The sequence below is a fragment of the Aspergillus chevalieri genome, chromosome 4 (genome assembly GCF_016861735.1).
Source record: "Aspergillus chevalieri M1 DNA, chromosome 4, nearly complete sequence".
Classification (NCBI taxonomy): domain Eukaryota; kingdom Fungi; phylum Ascomycota; class Eurotiomycetes; order Eurotiales; family Aspergillaceae; genus Aspergillus; species Aspergillus chevalieri.
The window spans coordinates 1,701,738-1,718,921 of record NC_057365.1 but is presented as its reverse complement, the minus strand read 5'-3'; the positions used below and the strand labels follow the sequence as shown (position 1 = coordinate 1,718,921).

Genomic DNA, 17,184 nt, shown 5'->3' with positions numbered 1-17,184 from the left:
GGGTCGGCTACCAGTGTTTTGTGATATTCTGTTCTGGCATTGGCTGCTGGTATTGCAGTTTAGCCTAAGAGCAAGGCGCATTTCTTAAACTGGGTGGTCTGTATGGGATTAGGATATTATTCTATTTGAAACCAAATGACTTGATGATCTCTTTCTCCTACTGTTTATGTTTGGACTCGTAGGACTTCAATCCTGCTTCGTAGATCGATAACAATCATGTGACTCCCGAATCGGGCGACCCCTCCATGATTATTCATCTAATCTGGCGCCATTCCCGAAGCGGTAAACCATAAGCACCTGATTACCGCCGGCAAAACAGCCGCGCCCGCCAAAACATCTCGTTCCACCATCTCAGCGGCCAACGCACATCTCCTTTTCCATCACCATATCCCCATCTCATGTGCTGTAGTAACTGAATGCATGGGACTGGATTGGTGTCGCAAATATGCGGATTACAGAAATTGTCATTGACGTGAGTTGTCCGTTGTTGATTTGCCCTTCGCATGTCCGCTAATCTTATGGTGACAGGGCTTCAAATCGTACGCCGTGCGTACAGTCGTCTCAGGATGGTATGCGAATTCTATATTTCTCCAGCTCTTTTAACTCGATATCGGCGATCGGCTCTATCGACTGTATGGGAGACGTGGTACTGACTACTACCCAATAGGGACGAATCCTTCAACTCGATCACTGGCCTGAACGGCAGTGGTAAATCCAACATCCTCGATGCGATTTGCTTTGTCCTCGGTATTACGAACATGACCACGGTCCGGGCGCAGAATCTCCAAGATCTTATCTACAAACGTGGCCAAGCCGGTGTGACGAAGGCCAGTGTGACCATCGTCTTTGACAATCGCGATACCGCGAAATCCCCGATCGGTTTCGAGGAATACGCGACTATCTCAGTGACACGACAGATCGTTCTGGGCGGTACGAGCAAATATTTGATTAACGGTCATCGCGCGCAGCAGCAGACGGTGCAGAATCTCTTCCAGAGTGTTCAGCTGAACATCAACAACCCCAACTTCCTTATTATGCAAGGTCGAATCACGAAGGTTCTGAACATGAAGGCTGTTGAGATTCTTTCCATGATCGAAGAGGCAGCGGGTACGCGAATGTTCGAGGATAGGCGAGAGAAGGCGGGCAAGACAATGGGCAAAAAAGACCTGAAATTGCGCGAAATCGAGGGACTACTAAAGGAAGAAATCGAACCCAAACTCGAGAAACTCCGTGCCGAGAAGCGTGCTTTCCTCGATTTTCAACAGACCCAGAACGACCTGGAGCGGTTAACGAGGCTGGTTGTCTCCCACGACTACATCCGAGGCAACGAACGGTTACGGGTTGCTGGAGAGGAGTGCGAAAACAAAAGGCAAAAGGTCCAAACACTTGAGGATAATGCATCTAAACTGAAGAACGAGATCGGTCACCTGGAGGAGGATGTTAAGCGGGTGCGGACAGCTCGCGATAAAGAGTTGCGGAAAGGAGGTAAATTCCAGGGTCTTGAAGATGAGGTCAAGGCCCATTCGCATGAGCTAGTCCGACTGACGACTGTTTTCGACCTCAAGAATGCCAGCATTGCAGAAGAGAAGGAAAGGCAGAAGCACAATAAAAAGACTGTAAACGACCTTGAGAAGCTTCTCAAAGAAAAGAAGGACGTCTATGATAAACTGCAAGCGCAATACGACACTGCGAAGGCGGAGCTCGACGCTCAGACCGCTGAGGTAGAGCAGAAAGAAGAATTGCTCCAGTCGTTACAGACTGGTGTCGCATCCAAGGAAGGTCAGGAAAGCGGGTATCAAGGACAATTGCAGGACGCCCGAAACCGTGCTAGCGGTGCCGCTACAGAGCAAGAGCAAGCCAAACTCAAAATTGCTCATCTGGAAAAGAGGGTCAAAGAAGAGGAGCCGCGCGCCAAAAAGGCAAAGCAACAAAACTCTGGTCTTTTGGAAGACCTAGAGGGACTGAAGTCGCAGGCCAAGAAACTGGAATCTGAGCTCACGAAGCTTGGGTATGAACCTGGTAAAGAAGAACAGATATACCAGGAACAAGGTAGCCTGCAGAAGGATATCCGTGAACTGCGCGGACGAGCCGATGAGCTCAAGAGAAGGGTGGCCAACATCGACTTCAACTACACAGACCCGTACCCCGGCTTTGACCGATCCAAAGTCAAGGGCCTAGTTGCTCAGCTCTTTACCCTGGACAAAGAGAAGATCCCCGCTGCGACAGCGCTGGAAATCTGCGCTGGAGGTCGCCTGTACAACGTTGTTGTTGATAACTCTGAAACCGGTACTCATTTGCTTCAGAAAGGGAAACTGCGCAAGCGAGTGACCATCATCCCGTTGAATAAGATCTCTTCTTTCAGGGCATCCGTGGAGAAGATTGGCGCAGCACAGAACCTTGCACCCGGCAAGGTTGATCTTGCCTTGGAGCTGATTGGGTACGATGAAGAGGTTACGGCCGCTATGAATTATGTGTTTGGCAACACGCTGGTTTGCAAGGATGCGGATACGGCAAAGCGAGTGACTTTCGATCCATCTGTGCGTATGAAGAGCGTTACTCTCGATGGTGATGTTTATGATCCATCGGGTACTTTGTCTGGAGGTAGCGCACCGAACTCGAGTGGAGTACTCGTCACCCTGCAAAAATTGAACGAAATCACCCGAGAAATCCGGACAAAGGAGCGTCACTTGGCGAGCTTGGAGGAGAATATGAGAAGGGAGAAGAAGAAGCTCGACGCTACGCGCGCGCTCAAGCAAGAATTAGACCTCAAGACCCACGAGATCAAGCTCACAGAAGAGCAAATTAGCAACAACTCGTCGTCTTCTATCATTCAGGCCGTTGAGGAAATGCGAGCGAACATCGAACAGTTGAAGAAGGACATTACCAACGCCAAGGCTCGACACAGCGAAGCGACCAAGGATATTAAACGAATCGAGAAGGATATGAGCGAATTTAATGACAATAAAGACAGCAAGCTCGCAGAATTGCAGGCTTCGGTCGATTCGCTTAAAAAAAATCTTTCTAAGAACTCCAACGCCGTCAAGACCTTGCAAAAGGAACTCCAGAGCTCGCGGTTGGAATCCGAGCAGGTTGGAAGCGACCTCTCAGCGGCTGAGGAACAGAGTGCAGAGGTCGAGAATACCCTCAAGGTCCAGATTGAAGAGATCGAGTCGATGAAGAGAGAACAAGCCCGTATAAAGGTACGTCAAGATCTCATTGCCATCTAATGATCTGAATCTAACGCGCAAAAACCTAGGATGCCCACGATGTTGCTCAAGCTCAGCTCGATGACGAGAGAGCCAAGCTGACTGGCTTCGATGAAGAACTGCGGGAACTCGAGACAGCGATCCAGACCAAGAACTCCCGGATCACCGAAGAGGGTCTTGAAATGCAGAAACTTGGGCACCAGCTTGAGAAGTTGCAGAAAGACCAGCATGTTGCCGCTCAGGCCGTTGCTCATATGGAATCGGAACATGAGTGGATTGCTGATGAAAAGGACAATTTCGGACGCCCCAATACTGTTTACGACTTCAAGAACCAGAACATTGCGGAATGCAAGTCAACGCTGCGCAACGTTACCGAAAGATTCCAGGGAATGAAGAAGAAGATCAATCCGAAGGTCATGAACATGATTGACAGCGTTGAGAAGAAAGAAGCTGCGTTGAAGAACATGATGAAGACCGTGATCCGCGACAAGCGTAAGATCGAAGAGACCATCATCAACCTGAACGAATATAAGAAGGAAGCTCTTCATAAGACTTGGGTTAAGGTCAATGCCGACTTTGGTCAGATTTTCTCGGAGCTTCTGCCCGGCAGCTTTGCGAAGCTGGATCCTCCTGAAGGCAAAGACATCACCGATGGTCTGGAAGTTAAAGTCAGTCTGGGTAAGGTGTGGAAGCAAAGTCTAACTGAACTGAGTGGTGGTCAACGGTATGTCTCCTCCGTCCCTCCTCTTACTGCTGTGCACAGCTTAACGGATGACTAGATCTCTGATCGCCCTCTCGCTGATCATGGCTCTCCTGCAATTCAAACCCGCTCCGATGTACATTCTGGACGAAGTCGATGCTGCGCTTGACCTGTCTCACACGCAGAACATCGGTCGTCTGATCAAGACCCGGTTCAAGGGATCGCAGTTCATCATCGTCTCTCTTAAGGATGGTATGTTCCAGAACGCGAACCGGATCTTCCGGACCAGGTTCAGTGAAGGAACGAGTATCGTCCAAGCGTTGACTCCTGCTGATATGAAGTAGAATGTCTGCTGCCTGGGAATTTGCCTACTCTTCTGTTTATCTTGGTTATTGGTTCCGTTTTGTCTATAGTCATTTTTGCATGTACTGGATCGGAAAGGACGGTGTTTTCAGGGTTGATGTATAATGGTGTTTGGAAGCCACGGGTTTTATGTTATGATATACGCCTCAATGATATATATTCTCAGCATATATTCTGGTGTCGCTGCTCTACTGCGTAGATCCTGTCGGCGATTCAGAAACGTTTGTATCGGCCTTCGGGTTACAAAGCGGCGGTCGGAAGAGGAAAGGGCACCGCTCTGTTCCACTTCACACTTCACCACTTCAGCTCGTCGACTTCTTATCTTCCTCTCGCTTTCTTCACTCCAACGTCGATAGAATCTATTGCCTTCTAGATCGAACCGCCGACTGTTTATCGGCCGTCGTACACCGCCTTAACTATCGCCGTGCCTCTCCGCGGATCATCATAACCGTCGTCATTAAGCATCTGCACCCACTGCCCAACTACCCACTATTGTTGTGAAGCTGTTGGATCGCGATTACCACGAATTCAATCTCCTTCTTCTTTAGATATACGTTGTTACGGAATACGCCTCTGTTTGACCAGCTATCTTACCTCCTCCCACCATCTCCAAAATACCGAGCTGGCCTTATATCGAGATCGACCGGAAAAAGCACGCGCAGCAGTAAATGTCTTACGAACCGCTCGAGACGATGTCTGAAGAGGAACCTTCTCTCAATATACCCTCTCTCCTGACCTTGGCCGTTGTGTCCTTTTTCGTGATCCGATGGTTCTTCAAACGCGACGATGAGCCCGGTGCCGGAGGCAGCCGTACTCGTGCGCGCGGACATGCCGTGGACCCAGCCCAGGTTGAACAAATATCGCAGATGTTTCCACAGCTGAATACTCGGGAAATAATGTGGGATTTGCAGCGGAATGGAGGCAGTGTCGCGGCGACTACGGAGAGGATCTTGAGTGGGCGAGGCTTGGAAATGGTGAGTTTGCTTTGCTTGTTTTCTTCAGAAGACACTACTGTATGGTATGAACAGACTGCTAACAGTGTTCTCGTTTCGTTTATGTAGCCCCCGCCATCTTTCCAACCACCGATTCCTACTACTACCACTGCTACTCCTCCCACGACACAGCCTGCATCGTCATCCAGAAGCGCTCCGAAATCGGACAGACAGGACCTGATTTCCCGCTACAATCTTAACTCAAGAGCTACGAATGAGAGCTCCTCAGAAGCACCCGAGCCATCGTCGAGAGGATGGTCGCAGAGTAAGGAAGAGCGTCAGCGCATGTTGCAGAAGCGGAGGGACGATATGATTCTGGCAGCGCGCAAGAAGATGATGCAGAAGGATCAGCAAGGTGCCTCATAAGCATTCTAACTATTCTACTTTCATGTTTTATATTTACTCTAAACCTACTTTCGAAACCCCCTCCCCTCGTCTATTTTCTCTGTCAGGATAGAATCTTTAGACATTACCGTGTTGTTTCTTCAGCGGTAATTTGGACATTTCAGGAGTCAATGCAAGCAGATTTAGCGCTTTCTCTTTTCCCTTATTTTTAGGTGATTTTTTGTACCCTTGTTTTTCATTTCCCTGGTCTTGGTTCGCTTCTTTGAATTCAGGGCCATGATGTTCAATGACATAACCTACTGCTATAAGATGGATGATTACTAGATATATAGAAAGACGGCAAGATTTTCAATTTGGTTACATTCTCACCAGCGTAACCCAGTCGGCTACGTATTTTGGACATCAGAAATGTGACCCGATGTAGTTGTCATCTGCAAGTGAGCCGCTTGTAGAACACCATTGTAGACCTGTCAAAAACTTAGTCTTCATGCCTTTGCACGCTCTTATATGTGCCGATAAGGAGTTTGCTGGGTTTTAGTGAACAACCTATTGATAGGTACGACAACCATTTTAGGAACTGGTGCAGGGTCTATTCAATCAAGAGATTTGTCTTTTCGACTGCCATATGCCATATCAATGCTTTTCTAACAATCCATTGCAGAAGATATCTAGAAAATAGACATGACTTTTCAATCAATCATGAACGGGTTGCCTTCTTGTCGATGAAAATCAAGCACCTCCGAAGCACCTGCCAGAGCGGCCACCCGATTTAAATACTGCTGCATTCTGAGTAGCTCTTCACTGGGGAGAGGAAACTTTTCTGAATTATTTGTTCGAAGAGTGATCTTATCACCCGAAGAAATTTTTGTTTTCTCTTTTTTTCCCCTGTGAGACAATCCCAGAGCTTCAAGTTCCCTTGACCACTAGAGCTATTTGATGGCAGGTCCGGTATTTCTAAGAACGAGACGAGCCCCGTCCCACGAGGGCAAATTTTTAGCCAGTAGAACTCGAGTCCCATGGATCTCTTGTCAGGAGCAGTCTGGATATGCTTTAGGGCGAACATGCAGCCATCCTATGCGGCGTGGACTGTCTTGTCCATGCTTATCAGGTTCTGCGGAAACTCGGTTTTGGATGGAGCAAGCAACGTTTGCTGCCAGGCTTGAATATCCTCATCGGAGGGATCCCCGGAAGCATCCATGTCAACGATCTTAGGGATGTAAGGTGCTCAGTCATTGAAGAGGGGCATTATTGGTCGCTTCGATACATCGACTAGCACGTGTAATAATGCATCTTCTGTCGCGATTCAACGTCTGTCTATACAGGGCTTTTTGCGAGTTGGCAAAATCTGTTGTGGATATTGTTGCAATGGATGTACTGCGCTCCCGATTGAGCCCTATTATGGAGGCTAGCTGAGCCAAACACATGCCCAGGCTTCGGTTGCTACTGGTTCCCCTTCGTTCCATTCATAAAGTTTGTTTATGAACGTGATACGCCCAGGTTCTAATCCAGTCGCTGGACTGTCCATAGTCGACGTGATGAGGAAGGACGAGGAAATTACAGAGGAATACAATATGATCATGTGATAGACTACTATATTTACTCGACTCTTGCCTAGTCAGATAAACAACACTCACTTTCAATGACTGAGCGACTCGATTTATTGATACGTTTTCTACGATTTAAATTCGGGATATATGGAGTATGACGAGAACCGATACTCGTGATGCCGGTTCTTTCCTTTTGCGGTAGCACCTGTCTCGTAAGAGGTTAATGGTGAGAGTCGGGAACCCAAACAGGAAATTGAGTCATTATCAACTTCCCCATATATTTGCTCTTTTATACCTGTAGCTTACTACTTACTAGGGCCGTGATTCTCGGCAGTTGGCCTCATTTGCTTGCTCTCGACCTTCTCTCCCATTTTCCACTTCTCCAACAACTGCTCGTTTTTCTCACCGTTCATCATCATGGGTGAATGTGAATGCGAGTATGGGTGTACAAAGTCCCCACACCTGAATTTGACGACTTTGTCAAAACTATCCGGTTCGACGAGCTTTGTACAGCGGCCACCAATCTTCGGGGTGGCATATCCGGCGAGTTGGGCAAACATATCATACGAGGTAAGTATGCAGCTACCCTGGACAAAAGTATCAAAAGAGCAATACTAACAGGCTTCCTACCTGTTTATAGGTTTTAATGTCGTCTATAAGCTCCTCTTCTCCGACAATGTCTGGACGGCCCGAATCCCACTTCCCTATTCATGCTACCAGTCAGAAGAAGTTTCTGCTCGCATGCAGCCACGTTGAAGTACCTGAAGAAGCACACCAGCATTCTAGTGCCAGGAGTGCTCGGTTATCAACCCAAATCAGATTTTAAAAACCAATGTGACATATATCCTCATGGAGGGACTTCCGGACCATAGTTTGCCGACTTTAGAGCTAGATGATATCGAAGAGGAACCAAATCCCAAGGATCGTGCTTTGGCAAAGAAGGTGCATGAGAAGTTGACGGACATTAGATTGCAGTTAGTGTCCTTGAAGTCCAACAGAATTAGATCTTTGCGTGCTCTCTCATCTGCAGCAGACTGGTACAAGACCATAGCTCAAATGAACCGCAAATACACTTTGAAGACCACGAGCTCGATGAGTGTAGAGTCGAATGCGTGGGAAAAGCTGAAGTTCTTGCTAAATTCACGGATAAGATCATCAATGAGAGTTTGATCATAAGCCTTTTGTCATTTACCATAATGACCTGGATATACAGAATATATCGGTAAACCCTCTTTCTATCTGTTTACAAGGGTAATAATCTAACACTTTCCGCAATGTTGATGAAGAGTTCAACATTACTGGGATCCTGGACTTCCCAGGCACGGTCGTTCCCTTACCCTCTTTGTGTGTAAACCCGTGGATGTTCCATGCCAACTACTTGGGACCCATCGTTGACCGAGGTGCATATTTCAACACTTTCGTCAATCGCGAGTGTCATTATGCAGCGTCTTTGTTGCATTTGCCAGAGATACGTCGAAAATTGATGGAACCTTCCCTGAGCCGCTGGAATTAATTTTAATCTTGGACTTCTATCGATATTCGCCTCTTTTGTCTTATCTAGTCCGCCTCCCGAGATCTACGGCCACGAATATAACCAGGAGGCTGAGTTCGGTCAGCTTGCGGAGACATGCATGGTTCAAGAATTCATTGAATCGAAGAAGGCGAGTCTGGAGAAGTCTGATTAAAGTGGTTGATTTGGGAAATCCTTGACGGCCTCTTCAAAAACCAAGTGTCATACAGGGAACGAGGATTCTGTGGTGCTGAATCTCCTGGGGTTACCATGATCTTAGTTTTAAAAGACATTACTAGAAAGCAACGGAATAGGATTTGTATAGCTACATGAGTGGCCGAGGGAATGGAAATATCAATACCAAAGATCAATTTGGTGAATAGTGGCCAGGGTAACATGAGAGTTTACAGGCCAGGAACCACCTCCATGAAGAGGTAAGTCTCCTATTCCCTGGAGGTAGGAGAGGAAAGCATATAAGAGCCTGTCTGTACATAGCTGCTACACCCATTCTTGCTATGATGGTTATATTGGCCCCATGATTTATGATATTATACGGTCATTAAATGGCATATAAATAATTCGTATCGTTTCGTTCATAATTGGTCGAGAGGATGCTCAAAACTCCATGTCGTCGTCATCGTCTTGGGTAGCACCATATCCACCATTGGCCATGTCCTCGGCCATCTGTTCTCTCCGGGCTTGCTCCTTTGATGCTCCGATTTTCCTATTCAGATCCCTTGTTAGTGATATGAGACGATGGAGGATAAGGTAAGAATCCAAATACCTGAGCCCATCCACCACCCCCGTGACAAAGCCTCTTCCCTCCCCAATTTCCATTGCACCCACTCCTGTTAATGCAACCCCTCCTCCCCCTATTGCAGCAGCATCAAGGACATCCGTACCAGCCCGGAACTTAGCCATGCGCACTTCCCGCAACTCTTTTAATAACCGCCGTGTCTGATCCGGATCCACCAAATCATCACTCGCCGCATCCAACAACATATTCCCAACCTCCAGCCAATGATACGGTAATGACGGCGGTTCCCCAGGTGGTATGTAATCCCGCGCGACATTCTGCGGAAGAAACGGCGGGGAGGCGTAATATCGCTCACCGTCTTGTGTATATTGCGGCACGGCTACTGGCGTTTGTTGTGTTTCTCGATCTCGGACGCTTGGTTGCCCAGGTAGTGGAGGTGGTGGGGAGAAGGCATTTTGGTAATCGCTATGTTGTGTTTCGATTTCAAGGATGAGAGATAGGGCTTCTGGGTGGAGCCAGGAGGGTGGGACGATGTTTGCGCGGCGTTGGCGTTTGAGGAGGAGGGCGAGCCATAATGGGAGGGTAGCGCGGCGAGGAGGGAGGAGAGGTTCGACGGGACCCTGTTTGTAGAAATGATCAATCGAATGAACTCGTATAAAGAGAGCTGTAGTAGTATGCTGTGCCTTTCATTCGGCGTTTATCTCAAGCGTGTTGTCCGCATTGCCGACACTCGCGACGACAACACCGGGGCTATCCATGGGTTCAATTGGCTTACCCCTAGTAATTCCAGACCTTCTAATCTCTGACGAGGGACTACAGTGACTTGTTCCATCTCAGCGAGAAAGGCGATCTCCGGGGGCGTGATGCCCCGCGGGAGAGGGAAGGCCATTGACGGTCACGAGGTGTGAGTTTTGAGTATTTCGGTGCTTGAAGAGAAACCCAGCTTCCGCCGTCCAGATTCACAGGGTTCCTGTCAATATTCCCTTTTCGTATGCTTCAGTCTTCGGGACGAAAAAGAGCAAGCGCTGCTTTGTTCGGAGATCTTCGATACGGTATGTTTGGCTTGTTTGCATTGAGCTTCTCTGCCAGCTATTCCACTCCTTTTGCTAATTTGGACTGAACAACTCCCCGACAGATCGCAATTGAAAAATATACCCAGACCTGGCCATCATGAGTGCCACTCTGCCTGAATCGGATCTGTCTCGAGCCGCCCGGTATGCGGTTCCTTTCGCTTTGTTGCTGATTCCCTTGTGGAAGACCCGGGTCAGCGCAGCCGTTCCGGAGCCTTATCTCGACGAAGCTTTCCATGTTCCCCAGGCGCAGGCATACTGGGCGCATCAATGGACGCATTGGGACCCCAAAATTACAACTCCTCCGGGACTGTACCTCTGGTCGTATCTGATTTGCGCCGCCATGCTTGCTCTCCGCGGCTCTCCGACGGAACTCGACGCGGATGTCTTGCGCACCACGAATGTCGCAGCAACAGCTGTTCTATTGCCTTGGAGACTTCAATCTGTACTGGATCTTTTGAGGAATGACCGCAAATCTCGCCCAGCGGGTGCACGGTTGAGTCATACTGTGTTGAACATCTGTCTCTTCCCCCCTCTGTTCTTCTTCTCGGGACTCTACTATACCGATGTCCTTGCCCTTGTGGTAGTGGTCGAGGCGTACAATTGGCAGCTTAAGCGTGCCACTGTGAGCGGATCTGCCCCTCTTCAGTCTCTTATGTTCCTTGTCTTCGGACTGGTTGCCCTTGTTTTTAGACAGACCAATATCTTTTGGGTCTCCGTGTTTCTTGGTGGATTGCAGGTGCTCCGAACGCTACGTCTGTCCACTAACCGGTGTAACTCCTCTGGAATGAGTGAAATTGCGAAGAAGGGATTTCAGAATGAGCTATATGACCCGCTTGTGTCCGATGCTTCTATTACAGGTGAGACATGCTTGACAATTTAATGGTGATTGCGTTCTCCGCTAATTTCGTTATTGTAGACTACTTCAAGACCACCGTGTCTCTTTCCACGACTGCACTGAACAATCTTCCCCGAGTACTTGTCTCTGTAGTTCCTCACATGCTCATTCTGGCAGCTTTTGGTGCGTTCGTTCTATGGAATAATGGCGTCGTTTTGGGTAAGTTCTTGCAACGAGGGCGTTAAATGCCATGGAGGACTAAGAGTTCATCCACAGGACACAAGGAGTTTCATATTGCGGGCCTTCATTTCCCCCAGATGCTCTACATCTGGCCTTACTTCCTGTTCTTTTCATGGCCCATTCTCGTCATCCCCGTTGCCAATCTAGTCCTTCCAAAGAACTTTCTGCCAAAGCTCTTGGATCACGGCTTCCCTAAGAAACAGAGGGGACTTCCGTCATTATTGGCTCTTTTTGCGGTCGTTCCATTTATGCTGGCTGCAATTCACTACAACACCATTGTCCATCCCTTCACCCTGGCTGACAACCGTCACTATGTTTTCTACGCCTTCCGAATCCTCCGGTATCACCCTGCCATCAAATATGGAGCTGTCGTTATCTATTTTTTGGGTGCTTGGGCGGTTATTTCTGCGTTCGGCTTCACCACAATTGCACCAGCACCTCGATTGATGCCCATGCAGCCGCAGCCCCAACAACCGCAGGCCCCGGCTCCCACGAAACCAGTTACGAGGAAAGAAAAGAGAGAACAACAAAAGGAAGCAGACAAGAAGGCAAAAGTTGGCCGTAAACCAGTAGCCCCGAAACAGGCTACTCCACCTGAGCAAAAGGATCCTGTCTCGCCCGAAGTCATGGCAAGGATCCAGGCACACATCGCCACGCGTCAGAAGCAGCAGCTAGAACCGACCCGCGTCAGCTTTGTGATTATTTGGCTTGCTGCGACGGCTCTTTCATTGGTCACTGCGCCTCTCGTCGAGCCCCGTTACTTTATCATCCCGTGGGTTATGTGGAGATTGCATTTACCTCCGCAGCCAATTCCGGCTGTCCACCGTCTAAACCGGCCAGAGGAAGAAAAGGAGATTGTTCGTGCGCAGGTGGCTGCTTATTCTCCTCTGTTCTTGGAGACCCTGTGGTTCTTGGCTGTTAATGTTGTGACGGGATATGTGTTCCTGTACAAGGGTTTTGAGTGGCCACAGGAACCGGGAATAATTCAGAGATTCTTGTGGTGAATACAATGCCCCTTTGTTTCGTGTACTAATTTTTGTACACTACTATTAATGTACAATAGGTGATAGAAAATACTAGATAACCTTTCCTTGTATGAATAATAGGACCCCCCTTCCTGTAGCTACAAATTACTGTCTCTGGTTTCTGCCAAATCACATCACATCTATTTTATATTTGGGCAATTCGATTTGGGAACGGGGTTGATACTACAAAAAAGGACGTATGAACCTCACGGCTCTGAAATCAACAAGGACAAGCTGAAAGTCTCCTGCCTTGTGACAGGCTGGAACAGAAATTGGTGAATCAGCTTTAGCTGGCCAGGCTGAGGTACATCAATCATCACGGTGTCTTGTTCCATGGCTCTAAATGGGGTTTGACTTGCGTATACGGTTTCGGTGGAATGGTGAAAGGTTTAATGACCGTTTAGTTTTATCATTACTGCCAAGGAAAAACTCTAGAAAATAAGGATTACTAGGAACATGTAAGACGAAAAGCATACTTCCTCATAAACCTAGCTGTTCAAATAATAATTCACGTTCATGGTTTTCTATTATTTTCCCTATGCCAGACGAAACGCGTCGCTTGGTCAATGGCTGCGTCACTTGCGGTCTTCCGCTTCTCACACTCCCTTCTTTTACCGTCATCATCACCACCAAACATCTATCCTAGAGATGGACCGCCCGGCGAAGAGGACAAAAATATCGCCTCCTGGACATGATCTTCCCATAGTTGGTACAGAAAGCCTACCAGCAGGAGACAATGGCTTGGCGTCACTACACCGATCTATCACGCCGCCTCCACAACGACGCCAGACCAGCACTGCAGCAGTATCTGATGAAATGAAACCTATTGAAACTCCAAAGCAAAATCATATGCCTACGATTATTTATTCATCCCCAATCCAACTCACTCATATCCGGGACTTACCTGCGTCGTCGGGGAACAATGTCGACACTATTCGACTGCGAGATATCCTCGGGGATCCGATGATACGCGAATGCTGGCAGTTTAATTTTTTGATCGATGTGGATTTTCTGATGAGCCAGTTTGATGAGGATGTCAGGGACTTGGTGAAAGTGAAGGTTGTGCATGGGTCATGGAAGAGGGATGCACCTAATCGAATACGGATTGATGTACTTTCCCCTTCAATCTCCAGATTAATGCATTTGCTAATGGTGCTACAGGAGCAATGCTCACGATACCCAAACGTGGAATCGATTGTTGCGTATATGCCTGAGCCATTTGGTACGCATCATTCCAAGATGATGATTCTACTTCGACATGATGACCTTGCTCAGTATGGCTCCTTTACATGATTCTCAAAAAAAAAATTCAATTTATTAATTGGATAAGGGTCATAATCCATACAGCCAACATGATTCCCGGAGACTGGGCAAACATGACCCAAGCTGTCTGGCGCTCTCCTCTCCTGCCACTGCTACCAAGCGCATCGACTTCCGAAGGTACAGGGGGATATGGCAGCGGAACGAGATTTAAGCGAGATCTACTCAGTTATCTGAATGCATACGGACGTCCAAAGACAGGACAGTTGGTCAAGCAGTTGGAACGTTTCGATTTCCGGGCTGTGCGGGCAGCGTTGATAGCCAGTGTGCCATCTAAACGGAAAGTCGAGAGTATGGACGCGAAAAGGGAGACGCAATGGGGATGGCCGGCTTTGAAAGACATTATACGACATATTCCGTTGGCGCCGCATGCTGGGACGGCACATATTGTGCTTCAGGTAATTAACTCAACTCGAAAACATAGCAAGACCCGCTGACGAAGAGCAGATCTCTTCAATAGCCTCCTTAGGCCAAACAGACAAGTGGTTGAAGGACATATTTTTCGATTCTCTCGCGCAACATTCATCTCCTCCAACACCACGCCCACGATTTTCTATTATCTTTCCAACGCCAGACGAGATTCGTCGGTCTCTCAACGGCTACGGTTCCGGTGGATCCATTCACATGAAAACGCAAAGCGCACCCCAACAGAAACAGCTACAATACATGCATCCTTACTTGCGGCAATGGGCAGGAGATAGCGACTTTGGTCTCGAGGCATCATCCACAGAAGCAGCATCTATTCCTCGACGGGAAGCGGGACGTCGTCGTGCGGCGCCTCATATTAAGACGTATATCCGGTTCTCTGATGCGGCCATGGGATCTATAGATTGGGCGATAGTGACCTCTGCGAATCTCTCGACGCAAGCATGGGGTGCAGCGGTTAATGTACAGGGGGAGGTTAGGGTCTGTAGCTGGGAGATCGGGGTGGTTGTGTGGCCTGGTTTGTACGTCGATGGTTCCCCGGAGACTAAGACGGCCAGAATGGCCCCATGCTTCAAGCAAGATCGTCCTGCTGAAACGGAGTCTGAACTGGATGATGTCCTGGTCGGATTCCGGATGCCATATGATGTCCCCTTGATACCGTATGGACCCCGGGACGAGCCATGGTGTGCGACAGCAAGTCATCCGGAACCTGACTGGTTAGGGCAGACATGGGAGGGCTAGCATACAGCTACATATACGGAATGCACCGCATAATGCAATGATGATTGTAAACTCGCATTCAATATCATGATATATTACTATCCATGGCTAGCAATATCCTCCCAAGAATCACCAAAAATCATTTGTATGCCAAACGCGCGCGTAGATGCGATTACGAGCGAGTGCCATACTTGTTAATGAGGGCATCGACCTGCTTGATGTAGAGGACCAGAGCCTTCTGCTCGCTGATGTGGCTGATCTCCTTCCAGGCGTTGTACTTGTACTTAGCCTGCATATTGTCAGTTTCCGTTCCATCCCATCATTAAAGCGCACGCACCTCGAAGTTGAACATCGACGGCTGAGCGGGGGTCTCATTGTTCGCGCGCTTGAAGTACTTGTACAGCTATTTATCCCCAGTTAGCTTCCCATTCATCCAACTCCTCATCCCCAACTCCCCAGAAAAGAAAACGTACGTCCAACTTCTCCTCCGGAGCAGGCTCCTTAGTCAACATCTTCACGACCTGCGTCGCATACTCGAAGCCCTTCTTGAGCACCTCGGCCTGCTCGCCGCTCAGCGCGGCGGCGGTCTCGTCCATGGCCAGGGCGGCGTCGATGGCGGCCTGGAGGGTTTCCTTGGAGGGGGCTAGGGCCGCCGCGGCATTCTGGACGGAGGGGTCAAAGGCGGCGGTGTTGGTGAGGGTGTCGATGTAGGCGGTAGCGGACATTCTGGCGTTTATTTCGTGAATAAAGATACGATCGATAGAAGTGGTATTGTGGTCTGTAGTGATGAAGGGTGAGATACGTTGAGGTTGAGTCTTGTTGATGGTGGGGAGAAGTGGGGTAGCCTAGCTATTTATGCCGCTGTGAGTCTGATTACTGATTATGCAAGTTATGAATGGAATCTACTGTACAATTCTACATTGTGATGATACTCTATCTGACTTGTATATTAAGTAGCCAACCAACGCCATAAATGCTAGCAAAGACGGGTATTTGATGCAATAGCAAAAGCAAAAGGGAGAAAAAGCATTGCCCAAAGCAAAAGCAAGTAAGATCACCAATCAACCGCCCACCCATTCTTATCCAGAAACTCCTCACAAGCCGCCTTAAGCGCATAATTGGGCCGTAAATCTTTAACAGACATGTTCACTCTTGTCAGGGGGTCAGTCCCAGACTGCTCAACATACTTGACGATCCCCACGCGATCAAAACTGGTCCCCGACGGCGTGATGACCGGATCATGCATGATCTCGAATGAGATCCCATCGACTAGATAATCCGGTACCACCCGCTCAGCAATTTCCCCTTTCGACGCAGCCCGGAAAGCCTCGCGAGTATTCTGGATGTTCCGCTCCGCATCCGCACGGAGCGCCTTTTCATCCTCCACAAACCCAATCTCTCCGATCTCCCCGGCGTTCAGCTGACCGCGCAAGTCGTCGAGTGAGCGTTGTAGCTCAGCTTCGATAAGCCCCTCCACCGTCGCAAGTGTATCATTCATTTCGCGCAGGCGTCGCGTTTCCTTGAGCGCCCAGATCTGCTGCTTAGCCCGCAGGACGAGCTTGGAAAGGTTCTCGGTCTGCGGGGACTTGGAGGAAAGACTGTCGCGGTAGGCTTCAATGGCGACATTGTAGGCAGGTTGCGGCTGCTGTTGGCCGAGAAGTGCTTGCACGAGGTAGCCGCTGCTTTTAAGACGGTTGGGGCTCTCCTGTCCGTAGAGCGCGATGGCGGCGCGGGCGTCTTGTTCCACACCGGGCCATTTCTCCAGGCGCAGGCGGGTTAGGGCGCGGTTGGTGAAGAAGGTTGGTTCGCGGGAGTTCTTTTGGATCCTATTATTGGGCTGCTTTTTAGTGGGCTGGAATGTATACAAGACTAGAGAGAAACGCACGCTTGGGAGAAGTAATCTTCGGCGCCATTGTAATCGCCCTCTTTGAAGAGTTGATTACCTTTTTCTTTTAATTCAAAAGCCATGCTTTTGTTTGGGCAACTAAGACGAGTAATCTGGAAATAGTACAGGAACAAGACCACGTCTTTAATGCCAATGATTTTGTAGATTGTCGAAGCTGATCGATCCCCGCAGAATCCAGCTGACTCAGTCTACAGTACTAGGCCTAAAGAGGAAATTTAT

At 48.7% G+C, this 17,184-nt stretch overlaps 7 protein-coding genes across 7 annotated transcripts; 4 read left to right on the top strand and 3 right to left on the bottom strand.

Annotated features, from left to right (window-relative positions):
- Window positions 1–445: 445 nt before the first annotated feature.
- On the top strand, window positions 446–4,250 carry SMC2 (condensin subunit SMC2; the record flags this gene model as incomplete). Its single annotated transcript, XM_043278846.1, has 5 exons — window positions 446–472; window positions 529–569; window positions 668–3,200; window positions 3,257–3,930; window positions 3,986–4,250. 5 exons carry the CDS (start codon window positions 446–448, stop codon window positions 4,248–4,250), a joined length of 3,540 nt encoding a protein of 1,179 aa, XP_043136585.1.
- A 687-nt stretch (window positions 4,251–4,937) lies between these two features.
- On the top strand, window positions 4,938–5,627 carry ACHE_40626A (CUE domain-containing protein; the record flags this gene model as incomplete). The annotated part of the gene is made up of 2 exons (XM_043278845.1): window positions 4,938–5,243; window positions 5,331–5,627. The coding sequence occupies 2 exons, from the start codon at window positions 4,938–4,940 to the stop codon at window positions 5,625–5,627; spliced, it is 603 nt and encodes a 200-aa protein (XP_043136584.1).
- Window positions 5,628–9,278: 3,651 nt separating this feature from the next.
- Window positions 9,279–10,309, bottom strand: psf2 (DNA replication protein PSF2; the record flags this gene model as incomplete). Its single annotated transcript, XM_043278844.1, has 3 exons — window positions 9,279–9,387; window positions 9,448–10,040; window positions 10,196–10,309. The coding sequence occupies 3 exons, from the start codon at window positions 10,307–10,309 to the stop codon at window positions 9,279–9,281; spliced, it is 816 nt and encodes a 271-aa protein (XP_043136583.1).
- A 281-nt stretch (window positions 10,310–10,590) lies between these two features.
- alg10 (dolichyl-P-Glc:Glc(2)Man(9)GlcNAc(2)-PP-dolichol alpha-1,2- glucosyltransferase) lies at window positions 10,591–12,572 on the top strand (the record flags this gene model as incomplete). Its single annotated transcript, XM_043278843.1, has 3 exons — window positions 10,591–11,350; window positions 11,410–11,547; window positions 11,605–12,572. The coding sequence occupies 3 exons, from the start codon at window positions 10,591–10,593 to the stop codon at window positions 12,570–12,572; spliced, it is 1,866 nt and encodes a 621-aa protein (XP_043136582.1).
- A 669-nt stretch (window positions 12,573–13,241) lies between these two features.
- Window positions 13,242–15,080, top strand: ACHE_40623A (tyrosyl-DNA phosphodiesterase 1; the record flags this gene model as incomplete). Its single annotated transcript, XM_043278842.1, has 4 exons — window positions 13,242–13,703; window positions 13,755–13,867; window positions 13,924–14,311; window positions 14,361–15,080. The coding sequence occupies 4 exons, from the start codon at window positions 13,242–13,244 to the stop codon at window positions 15,078–15,080; spliced, it is 1,683 nt and encodes a 560-aa protein (XP_043136581.1).
- Window positions 15,081–15,231: 151 nt separating this feature from the next.
- On the bottom strand, window positions 15,232–15,784 carry ACHE_40622S (uncharacterized protein; the record flags this gene model as incomplete). The annotated part of the gene is made up of 3 exons (XM_043278840.1): window positions 15,232–15,348; window positions 15,397–15,462; window positions 15,533–15,784. 3 exons carry the CDS (start codon window positions 15,782–15,784, stop codon window positions 15,232–15,234), a joined length of 435 nt encoding a protein of 144 aa, XP_043136580.1.
- A 329-nt stretch (window positions 15,785–16,113) lies between these two features.
- On the bottom strand, window positions 16,114–17,027 carry ACHE_40621S (putative U-box domain protein; the record flags this gene model as incomplete). The annotated part of the gene is made up of 2 exons (XM_043278839.1): window positions 16,114–16,885; window positions 16,945–17,027. The coding sequence occupies 2 exons, from the start codon at window positions 17,025–17,027 to the stop codon at window positions 16,114–16,116; spliced, it is 855 nt and encodes a 284-aa protein (XP_043136579.1).
- Between the last annotated feature and the right edge of the window lie 157 nt (window positions 17,028–17,184).